Here is a 12,034-nt window from a genome sequence, read left to right as displayed (position 1 = left end):
GCAGGGAAAAAGAAAAAAGAAGGGGATAGGGTGACTTTTTTCTCAAGGCAATTTTCACATCATCAGCGACGATGTCTAGCGCACAGCACAAAATATAAATATATGTAGGTATATGAGGCTGGCGAGGCTTACGTAATAAATGTTTCTGAACTTTTTTTTCCAGTAAGCCCGGCATCTTCTTTCTAGCGTGCTGTGATTTGTTCTATTCATTCTTGGAAGGGGCGCGGGGCGTCGGATGTTATGAAGTTTTTACACTAATTAAAACAGGTTCACGCGGAAGGGGTTCTTATATGAATATAAAATATGTATGCACTTGTGGATGATGCCACTATTTTTTTAATATGTTCGTAAGAAAAAATCCTCATTTTAAATAAATAATATATATGTGTTAGTAAAAATGGATTACATTCATTTTCAAAAATGAAAAAATCATCGTACTAATATGAAATGCTATACATTTGTTCTATATTGATCAAAAGAAAAAAAAAAAAATGGAGACATTTACTTAAGTTTTTTACACTTATGTTGTATAAGGAACTTCATGAAAATATTATGTAGATGTATTTATTTCATATCTGAATGTAATATTATGTACACCAATATTTCTTACATGAATATACTATATATTTTTATTCTTTTGTATTTATAATCTCACATTAATATTTTCTACATTCTTCTTTTCTAATATTTACTCGCCTCACAGCGCTTTTATCCATGAGGAACAATATACTTATATGTAAATAATGTTCTAGCGTTCTGAATAAAAAAAACATTTATTACACCTCAAACTTCCAACCTCGAAATTTAAGCCTCGAATTATATATTTACTGTAGATGTATAGAAATTAATGAAACTGTTTTCATATATATGTACTCTTTATAATAAAATTTTAATTAAATGTTCTTACAGATATTTCACTCTTTCTGTTAAATAATGTGTATTGCCTCAGATTGCATCTCATTATTATAAATCACAAGGTTAATAAATGCGTTTAATAATATATAAGTTCACATTGGTTAGGGCACACCAAACAGTACCAGAAATCATATTATCAATATTCCTAATAATGAATGATGGGATGAAAGAATAAATTAAAATGATTACAGCTCTGAAAATTACAGCATCCATAATATTCATATGGATACACGATCCTCCTAATGTTCCAGTACAATAGTAATGCTTCATATTATTCCTTTGTCTTTTTTCCTTTATTATTATTATTATTATTTTTTTTTTTACGTTTATTTGATATATTATATTTCTGTTATCATTGTTTACTCATTTATATTTCATAATTCTGTAAAATAATATTTATATTAAAATTTTGAGTGTACTTTGGGTAATAACATAGAAGTCCTATACAATAATTAAAATTAGGTCTGTAATAATATTCCATAGATAACTTACAGGACAGGAGCTCCAAAATGAATTGGACAAATCAAGAATACCAAATAAAGTGCCTTAAAATGATTGGCATAAAGATGCAAAACCCGGTTCATATGATATATCAGAGTTTAAACGATTGCAAAAGAGTTGTGCAATTCATTTAGATATTTATAAAGCACGACTTAAGCGTAAATATGCTAACAGCAAAGGCCTAAGGAGACTACGTTACTATTGTAAAAAAAAAATATTTGATCTGATCGATAGAACGGGTGAAGAACGAGCAGGGATTAGTAGCTTCAAGACAAAACTAAAAGAACGTACAATTAGAAAATGGGGTAAACGAGCTATTTTAATTTGTTTACTCCCATTAATTGGAACAATATTGCCAATTTTTGTTCTAATCGTCGGCAGCACAGGAAGTGTCATAGCTACAGCCCTATATGGGATACATGGTATTTTTTTCATAATACTAATATCAATAATTTTATATGTGCTCATTTATGCCATGGCAAAAGTGGTAAAATATCACAGTTTAGAAGCTGGATTGGATAAACTGAGTTTTCGGGAATTTTGTGTTTTCTGGCATCATATATTTTGGCCTAAATGGTAACCGTAATATTTGAAAGAATGCCAAAATCATACAGTAAATATGAATCCATTCATATATTTTAGATTTAAAGCAGCAGTTTTATATGAGTTTAATAGATTCAGTTACTGTATTTTATGATTTTTTTTTTCCAGTCAAGTGCACAATCATATTAATGTGCGAATTCACGTCTTCCCGTAGTGTACATAACACCTTTAAATTTATATGTACAATTCATTTACTAATGATTCATTGATAACGTAAAAGTGTATTCTTCTCCATGAGGGAAAGAAATAGGTTATCAAATTAAATTTGTATTAGGAGTATATGTTTAATAAAATGAATTTAAATATGTACAATTCACATATTTGTATTCAATCTGAAAGGCATAATGATTTTTGTGTGTTTGCAAAACATATGTCTTTATTTTAATCCAATTTTTTTATTAAATAATTATTCTTTTACTGTGTCAAAATGTTCTTCATGCTGTTCATATTCAGAAATGTATGTAATTCCTCAGTTAATAAATACTTTTATTTTTTTTTTTTCTTCTTTACGTATTTTTTCCATGGGGAACTTATTTTGCTTCGCAAAATAGTGGGCTCATTCCCCTGACTTAAATTTTTAATTTGTGGTGTTATGATTTTCATAACCCCCATTTTTGACATTTGGTAATATATGTAGTCCTATAGGTTATGCAACGCCCATGTACACATTCTTCTCTTCGAATGTTTTGGCCTTTTATTTGGAACATTCTTTGGACAACATTTTTGTTGTAAAGTGTATGTGTACTTTTATAAGATTGTGCAGTACCTATGTACACAATTTTTCTTTTTTTTTATTTTTTTGGGGATATGTCTTTGTTGGACATTTTTCTTTGATCTTTTGCAACTGTAATATTCGAATTTCATCATCCACTTTCCTTCTTTTTTTTTTTTTTTTTTCCTTTTTTTTCCTTTTTTTTCCTTTTTTTTCCTTCTTTTTTTTTTTTTTTTGTTGTGCGCGGCTAGGACACATCACAATATGGGCGCGCGCTTATTCTCCTGCTTTCCGCAAAAAAAAAAAAGAAAATGAAAAGAAGAAAAAAAAAAATTGCTGTCAAGGAAAGAAGAATGAATTAGACTCAATAATGATGAAAATTCCAAGTCTTCATAGGATGGAATATAAATGGATTCAATAGAATCCTTTGTTCTTAAAATTATGAAACATTACCAAAAAAAAAAAAAAAAAAAAAAAAGTGCCCCAAAATCCCCTCTCTCCTTTTTTCATAATTCTTTGAAAAATTAAAATACATTTATATATAATTTTTTCTTCGACACCTTTTTTTTGTTTTTTTTCCTGCCGAATCAGATGTAAATGGTGGTGTTTTGCGATGTATTTTTGGAACAGTTGAATAGTGAACAGTTGTATACGAATCCGCGTTGTGTGCTGAACAGTTGGATAGTGAACAGTTGTGTAGTGAACAGTTGGATAGTGAACAGTTGTGTAGTGAACAGTTGTGTAGTGAACAGTTGTGTAGTGAACAGTTGAATAGTGAACAGTTGGATAGTGAACAGTTGTATACGAATCCGCGTTGTGTGTACATTACTTTTTCTGAAGGAGCTATTTTCCGTCCAAGTGCCAAATCTAATTTTATTCCCCCCCAAATTATGTACTCTGTGCGCAGGGCAAATGAGGTTGAGGGGAAGTATATATACGGAAACTATATCACACGAATGGGCACATTCCTTTCCAGGCACGGACGGAATACCAAATGGAGGAATTATTATTCATTTCGGTTAGGTTTCGTCTATGTGTATTAATTATTATTCATTTCGGTTTGGTTTCATCTATGTGTATTAATTATTATTCATTTCGATTAGGTGGCGCCATGGCGTTCATTATTTAGTTCAAGTTAGGTGCGCTGGGCCATTCGAAAAGGGTGGGTAGCACCTAGGTTTATCAGTATATGACCATGTGGTGACTATGCGCCAAAAAGAAAGGGGGTAGGAGAAGTTGCATACAAGAATAAATAATCATATATAGGCCTTTAAAAGTAGATCACCTAAATGGATCATTTTCCAAATAGGTGTAATAATAAATTGATACAATAATAAATAGGTGAAATCATAAATAAGCCATTACAATCATGTAAGTAGCCTTCTGTTGGGCAGAAGATGCAACACTCTATGAACTTAGCATTGCTCTTACAAGAAAGGGAGGTAAGGAACAATCATCCCATGGGCGCATTCAGGTTGTAATTGTAGAGGGGGAGGCAGGAAATGCATAGAGGAGAGCCCATATGGTTCCATTCCTTCGTTGAATAATGGAATATATCGAGCCACCCAACACAACGTCCCCACCGCCTTTTTCTCCCTCCTCTTTTTGAACTTCCACCTTTTGTGCTCATTTTTTATTATGCTTCCTCTTTTCCCTCCTTTTATAGCTTTTCACTTTATGTGCCAAAATATTAGTCCATTTCTCCTTGTTTCGGTTAATACTTCCATGTGTTAACTTCCGAAGACGATGCAGTAGATTTTCAAATGACATGGCCCATACATATCTTCCTGTGTTCCTACAAGCAAAGTTGCGGAAGAAATTATCACATGTCCTCTGGATGCATTCCAAATCGTACATGAGCTCTTTGTTGCATTCTTCCCACCATTTTAACTTGTAATCATCTGGCAAATTATTGGCTTCTGCTACGGTGGAAAACCATGCTTTCAGATTATTCACCATGACGTAGTACTTCCTTTCTAAGTATATCCCATAGTAAAAGTAAGAAATAAATGCCTTTCTTTTATTAAACCAAAAAAATAATTCCTGCGGCATTTTTAATATATCTTCATCCATGAGATTCCTCGAAATGTCATGATAGGTGCAACCGTATGGCAGCCTTGACCTGTACTTTCGTCGGATAAGGTTCCTCCAACTGGAGTGAACAGTTCCGCAGTATTCTCCTGCATATGCTTCATGACTTGGTCTCGAGTGAGGCATTCTATCATTTTTCTCATCGGATCTATCAACCAACTTCCTATCGGACTTGTCGAACAGACTTTCATCGGACTTGTCAAGCAACTTATCATCGGATCTGTCAAGCAGATTCCTATCGTACCTATCAAGTACATTCCTATCGGACTTGCCGAGAAATTTTTCATCGGACTTCCCAAAAAAATTTTCATCCGTCTTGCCAAGAAAATTCTCATTGGACCTGTCAATCATATTCCTATCGGACCTGTCAATCATATTCCTATCGGACCTGTCAATCATATTTCTATCGGACCTGTCAATCATATTTCTATCGGACCTGTCAAGCAAATTATCATCGGACCTGTCAAGCACATTCCTATTGTACCTATCGAGCACATTCCTATCGAACTTGTCAACCACATTCCTGTTGAACTTGTCAACCACATTCCTATTGAACCTGTCAACCACATTCCTATTGAACCTGTCAACCACATTCCTATCGAACTTGTCAAGTACATTCCTATCGAACTTGTCAACCACATTCCTATTGAATTTGTCAACCACATTCCTATCGAACTTGTCAACCACATTCCTATTGAACTTGTCAACCACATTCCTATTGAACTTGTCAACCACATTCCTATCGAACTTATCAAGCACATTCCTATCGAACTTATCAAGCACATTCCTATCGAACTTGTCAATGACATTCCGATCGTACCTGTCAATCAGATTCCTATCGGACTTGTCAAGCAAATTATCATCAGATCTATCAACCAAATTCCTATCGGACTTGTCGAACAGACTTTCATCGGACTTGTCGAGCAAATTATCATCGGACCTGTCAAGAAGATTTCTGTCGGACCTGTCAAGAAGATTTCTGTCGGACCTGTCAAGAAGATTTCTGTCGGACCTGTCAAGCAGATTTCTGTCGGACCTGTCAAGCAGATTTCTGTCGGATCTGTCAAGAAGATTTCTGTCGGACCTGTCAAGAAGATTTCTGTCGGACCTGTCAAGAAGATTTCTGTCGGACCTGTCAAGCAGATTTCTGTCAGACCTGTCAAGCAGATTTCTATCAAACTTATCAAGGGGATTCCTATTGGACCTATCAATCAGATTCCTATCGGACTTGTCAAACAGACTTTCATCGGACCAGTCAGGCACATTCCTATCGTACCTGCTGCCCATTGCATGTATCCCTACACGTGGATGTCCTTCGTGCGTTATGTTACCCTGGCCATTTCTGGAATTGTTGTGATTTTTATTCGTGTCCTGGTTTTCATTGAATGTAAAATCATCTGAAAAGAGCGATAACTCGGACAAACTTCTTGCACACCCAGATGGGTATGTCCTTGTCCATATCCCTACCTGCCTTTCTCCATTTAAGCTCTACAAAGAAGAGAACAAAGTAAAATAAAAAAGAATAAAGTATAATAAACTAAGGTAGAATGGAATCAAGTAGAACGAAATGGAGTAAAGTAAAACCAAATGAAGTAGAAAGAAATGGGGTATAATGAAATAAATTAAGGTATTATAAAATAAAATAAATTAGAATGAAGTAAAATTGAAATAAATTAAAATACCTAAAAATAAAAATAAATAAATAAAAAAATAAAATAGAATCACCAAATATTGTGAACGCAATGGAGAATATTAAAGAAGATGACGCCGAAACGGGAAAAGCTAGTAGAGAAGGTTTGCAATGATAAATTTGGACAAAGGGATATATCATATTCCCATATACTGCTGTAGAGAAGATGAAAGAAAAAAGGAAGAAGAAAGAAAGGGAACATGTTTATTACAACTTCCACGTACCAGACACACAATCCAAAGCAGGATAAAGTACACAATAAGTGAAGGGTACACCAACAAACGACGATCCTTCGGATAAAGCATTTTCCTTGCCACCCCTTTCTGTGTGGAACTCGTTAAATATTCGGCTGAAGCAGAATATATATTTTTTTTCCTTTTTTTTTTTTTTTTCTTTACTATTATATCATTATTTCAACTGCGGCAAAGTTGGATGGATCCACTTAGTAGCAGAAATTTCTTGCTGAAATGTGTCAACAGTTTTTTCTACTCTTTTTTTTCTTGCATTCACTTTTGTGCATAAGTTAAAATGCGTATAATATTTTCAAATAAAAAAAGAAGAAAAAAGGGAAAGAGCTTCCACTGGGAATAACGCTATAAAATGACACAGTAGGAAAAATACGGTTACTATATAATAACAATTACGACATAGTTACGGCATAATCAGGACACATCCTAAACGAAGAAAAAACAGGGATTGTCCCTCAATTTGCACGATTTTTAATTCAAACTGCGTTTTTTGGGGATGAAAGATGAAACAAAACCAATAAATGAACTGCCTCTGCTTATGCTTCAAAATCGTTCGTAAGAATTAGGCGAAGCGGCGGAGTATTATTACTCGGGCTGTCATTCTTAGTATTATCACACAGATGTATTTTTGCAGTAACAACATAGAAGGGAAAGAAAAGGGAAACAGAAAAAACAAAACTCCTATTTTTTAGTTTGTTTTCAAAAAACATCCACTTTTTCCTTTCTTAGTGTTGTTACAATTATTATAGAATACATCGGAAGAATGTTTTACACAGCATTCTTTTATTTTTTTTTATCCTTCAGTAGAATCCATAGTAATAAATTATTATGCATTTGTATATAAAGATAAAAATGAAGAATATGAAATATTGAAAATTTTGTTTTTTTCCTTTCTCCTTCTTCAAAATTTTTTTTTTTATACATCTATTCAAAGGAATTAAAAAAGAATACACGAGCAGAGAGTGAAGCACAGAAGAAATATATTTTGCGCTATGGGGGGGGGGGGGAATTTTCACTTAAGAATTTTTTTTTTTTTTTTTACCTAGACTATGCGTACTTCCTGAGAAGCATTATGTCATCATTATCTACATTTAGAATACTCATTTAAGGAAAAAAAAAAAAAAAAAAAAAAAGAAAAAAATATTTATTCTAACGGAGCGTATATCTCATTCCGTTCTATATCTATTCTTATATCTATGTTTGCACATACTTTTGTGTGTTTGCTCGTAGTCTTTACATCTGTCAAAAAAAAAAAAAAAAATTAAGAACCTATTTGCTCCCGATTATCAAGAAAATTAGAATACGCGAGATCTACGAAAAATGCAACCCTTCAAAGCTTTCCTTTTTACCTTCCTTCTTGGGGCTTGGGAATATTCCAAAAAGGTAAGAGTGTAGTCCAAAAGAACGTACCACCGTTGTATAAATGCTCGTAGATTTTCCCCCGGTCTTCGCAGGACCCCAGTGTGCCTACTCTAACGACTGATCCAACTGTACTGATTATACTCATGTATCAAGTGTTACATGGACTGTGTCAGGCACGTGTGTATGTGTAGAGTGGAGGCAGTTATCCTAATATTAGGGAAGGTTTTCCGTCTACGCATGGCATTGCGCTATTCGGCCTTTTTTCCATGCTGGGCATAGATACGCTCATCCTAAGAACATCACGCGTTTTGTTACATTCCTCATGTGACGACATAGTTGAACGTATCCTAGTTTTGTGCTCGCACAGAAATGACATTTTCCTCCATCACTCCTTTCTTTGCTAGAGGGGAGAGTGTACCCGAAGAAAATAACCCTCTTCGCAACCCCTTTTTTCATGGGTGATGCACACATTGTGTACTCTCGTCCTTTCCTTTCTCCCTCTGAACGATCTCTTCCCCTGTTTCCTTCTTTTTCCTTTTTCCTTTTTTTTTTTTTTTTTTTTTTTTTACCTATTCCACCTCCCACCCCCTTTGCATTCTTCCCGCAGGGAACCCTCCACTATAACGAACCCAATAATGATGCGCAGAAGCAGTACAACATAAGGGCCGGAAGAAGGTTGTATGAATATGGCCAACTCCACAAGGATACTGAAGGTAGTATTACTTCCCTAACGAGCACTGACAGCATCTTTAGCGGCATTAACGATGAAAATGCTGGTAGCGTCCAAGGAGCCTTCGGTAATGACTTTGAAAGGTCGGTAGGTACTACCCACATGGATGATTTGAAAAGTGCAACAACTTCCACAATTAGCAGCTCTAATCTGGACGCGAACAGAGAAAGGAAAAGTCATAGTGACAGTGAGACCATGCCAAACAATCCATCCATCACAGAGGAGCCCGTCCTAGTGGACATTCGTGACAATAACACCGTTAGTAGACACAACTCAGCTTCCAGTGCAATGACCGCTGGCACACATGTGAGTAATGGCTCCAGGAGTACCATGGGCAGTTACATGGATAGTACCATGGGCAGTTACATGGATAGTACCATGGGAAGTTACATGGATAGTACCATGGGCAGTTACTTGGGTAGTACCATGGGCAGTTACATGGATAGTACCATGGGCAGTTACTTGGGTAGTACCATGAGCAACAATTCTGCCAATAGGCAAAGTGGTGAAAGCTTTGACACCTCATATGAAGATTTAGAATCCGTAAGAGAGGAGGGAAGGGAAGGATGGAAGCAGGCCAAGGAAAAGGCACAAGGGAAAGAGATTTTAGATGAATTTACTCACAATAGGAGAAAAGGCGCAAGAGGGTTCAAAGGACACATGAACAAATACGACATGCGAAATATGGATAACGACAATTATGATGTTGCCAGTGAAGAAACTTTACGTAAAAGAATAAGGGAACTGAATTCAGCAGAACAAGGATCCTTTAAGGGCGTCATAGAAGATTCCAACAGAAGTAAAAAATCTAGACGCACAGGACAACGTGAAAGAGAGTTCTCCGATTATTCGTTTAATTACAAATTCGATAAAAGAGATGATGACTCAAATTTTGGGCTTAACGAAGATGAGAGACTCCTTAGAAGAATACAAGAAATGAATGCAGAAGATAGAGAAAACATGAGAAAAACTTTGAAGAGATTAAAGAAAAATGGGAAAAATACAAACTTGGAAGATTTGGAAAATGGAAAAAAAACTCATTTAGAAGGTCTCCAGAAATATGTAGACCTCGACTATGATGAGGGCAATTTTACTTCTTCCAATATTTATGGTTCAGAATTCGATGACGAAGATGACACATCCGTATATGTAGGAAAACGAAAAACGGAAAAGAACAGATCCAAGGGAAGAACCAGAAATAGCATGACAGAACTCAGATCATATATCGATGAAACTATGAATGAGGATAATGCCGAAATTGCACACTTGTTAGTGAATAAAATTGAGAAGTACAAAAACAAAGTCTGCGCACTGAAAAAGAGAAATATGAAGGAAGTCAACTTCATAAGCATGAAATATAATCTCAAATTGAAGAAGATTCTCCTCAGCATCCCGCTCATTTCCCTCATCACAAGTATCATCGTAGGTTTTGTCTTATTTCAATTTTTCGTCTTAACAGCTACTACTGTTTTTTTCATTACATTGTTTAGTTCTTTCCTTGGAACAATTGTGTCCTATGGAATTATGGGGAAAATAATGTTCAACTCCCCCTTCAAAGTTTTCGATTTCATTCTAGGGAAAAATTCGGTAGTAAATGCTAATTATATATCACCCCGCAGAAAAAAAATTCATGTTCTGAAGAGAGGGTTTTCGGGTTCAGGGTTCAGTGTTTATAGTTGAAGGTTTAGTGTGTAGTACTCCTTTCTTAGTTTTCATAGTTCATGTTCTTAAGAGACAAGTTCAAAGTTAAAATTTCGGCTTTATATTTCATGTGCCTAAGGAACAGATTTTATGTTTAAATTGTGGTTTTAAGGTTAATGTACCTAAGAAAGATGTTCTTGGGGAATGTGTTCCTAGGTAACAGTTTCCATGTTCAGGTTTAGCCTTAAGGTTCAGGGTTCAATGTTCAGTGTTCTTAGGTTCAGAGTTTAGGTTTAGGGTTCACAGCTTAGGATTCAGGGTTCAGGGTCTAGGGTTCAGGATTTTAGTGTTTCAGGTACAGGGTTTAGGTTTAGTGTTTCAGGTACAGGGTTTAGGTTTAGTGTTTCAGGTACAGGGTTTAGGGTTCAGGGTTCAGGGTTTAGGGTTTAGGGTTTAGGGTTTAGGGTTTAGGGATTAGGGTTCATGGTATATTAAACTGAATATGTGTCCATGTGTCGACTATATTGGAAACTATCAGAGTGGGCCATTTATATAGCCTTAATTAATTTTTTTTTGTTCGTACATTATAGAATATTATTGAATTTCCCTTCCTGTCATTATTATTTTATCATCAGTAGCCATACTTATAATTTTTTTTTTAACGCATTATAGGATCATATATAGATATTTTCTATGCTTATATGGAGCCTATATTTTTACATTAACATAATTATAAATTGATTATGGAATTAATTTGTTTTTTGTAATATAGTACAAAATAATTGAAATTTTAATTGATGGAAATTATAAGAGTTTTCACAACACACGATAGCTTCTGCTTAAGCGTAGAATGTTATGAATCCTATACTTTTTTACAAGAATAATACACGTAAATCAGAAGTTGGGAATAAAATAAGAATACTTGACACAACATCATTAAATAATTATTTTGGAATAACTATTTCTAATTTAAATTTAAAGGAACGCATGCATTATTTTTTTATGTATTTGTAAGGAAGCCTATATACTGTTAAATAAGAAAAATGTGTTTTCATGCTATAACGGTGGAATTGATGTATTTATAATAAAATAAGAACAATATATCGTAAAACAAGGAATAATTACATAATATGAGGAACTCGTGCATTTAATAATATGAATGTGGGTTATACATGTTGAAAAAGAAATATTATCTTTGTAAAAACAGAAAAGTATTGCCACTGAGTTATTTAGTTTTATTGGATAGGCGCAGTAGTATTGATAATTATATTTAATATAAATTGTAAGTATTCATATAAAGTTATGTGTGCATTCCATAGAATAAAACAGTATAGCATATAAATATATATTATATATAATTACAGGGAATATATATTTTTTTTTCTCTCTCAGTATAAATAAATAATTTATAACGTATGTTCTTTTTTTTTTTAATTATATACTAGGACATTTATGAGTTATTCTGAACTCTTGATATATGCAAGAATTATTTTTAATTTTATATGATTGTGGTTCCTGCAATTAAAAAAAAAAATACTTGG

General features: G+C 34.1%; 3 protein-coding genes across 3 annotated transcripts; 2 read left to right on the top strand and 1 right to left on the bottom strand.

Annotated features, from left to right (window-relative positions):
* Nucleotides 1-1,157: 1,157 nt before the first annotated feature.
* PKNH_1356800 (Plasmodium exported protein, unknown function) lies at nt 1,158-1,996 on the top strand (the record flags this gene model as incomplete). The annotated part of the gene is made up of 2 exons (XM_002260941.1): nt 1,158-1,173; nt 1,482-1,996. The coding sequence occupies 2 exons, from the start codon at nt 1,158-1,160 to the stop codon at nt 1,994-1,996; spliced, it is 531 nt and encodes a 176-aa protein (XP_002260977.1).
* Nucleotides 1,997-4,357: 2,361 nt separating this feature from the next.
* PKNH_1356700 (Plasmodium exported protein (PHIST), unknown function) lies at nt 4,358-6,817 on the bottom strand (the record flags this gene model as incomplete). The annotated part of the gene is made up of 2 exons (XM_002260940.1): nt 4,358-6,310; nt 6,737-6,817. 2 exons carry the CDS (start codon nt 6,815-6,817, stop codon nt 4,358-4,360), a joined length of 2,034 nt encoding a protein of 677 aa, XP_002260976.1.
* A 1,263-nt stretch (nt 6,818-8,080) lies between these two features.
* PKNH_1356600 (Plasmodium exported protein, unknown function) lies at nt 8,081-10,532 on the top strand (the record flags this gene model as incomplete). Its single annotated transcript, XM_002260939.2, has 2 exons — nt 8,081-8,143; nt 8,730-10,532. The coding sequence occupies 2 exons, from the start codon at nt 8,081-8,083 to the stop codon at nt 10,530-10,532; spliced, it is 1,866 nt and encodes a 621-aa protein (XP_002260975.2).
* Between the last annotated feature and the right edge of the window lie 1,502 nt (nt 10,533-12,034).

This window comes from Plasmodium knowlesi (genome assembly GCF_000006355.2).
Source record: "Plasmodium knowlesi strain H genome assembly, chromosome: 13".
In the NCBI taxonomy this organism is placed as follows: domain Eukaryota; phylum Apicomplexa; class Aconoidasida; order Haemosporida; family Plasmodiidae; genus Plasmodium; species Plasmodium knowlesi.
This window is presented reverse-complemented; position numbering and strand designations above follow the sequence as displayed.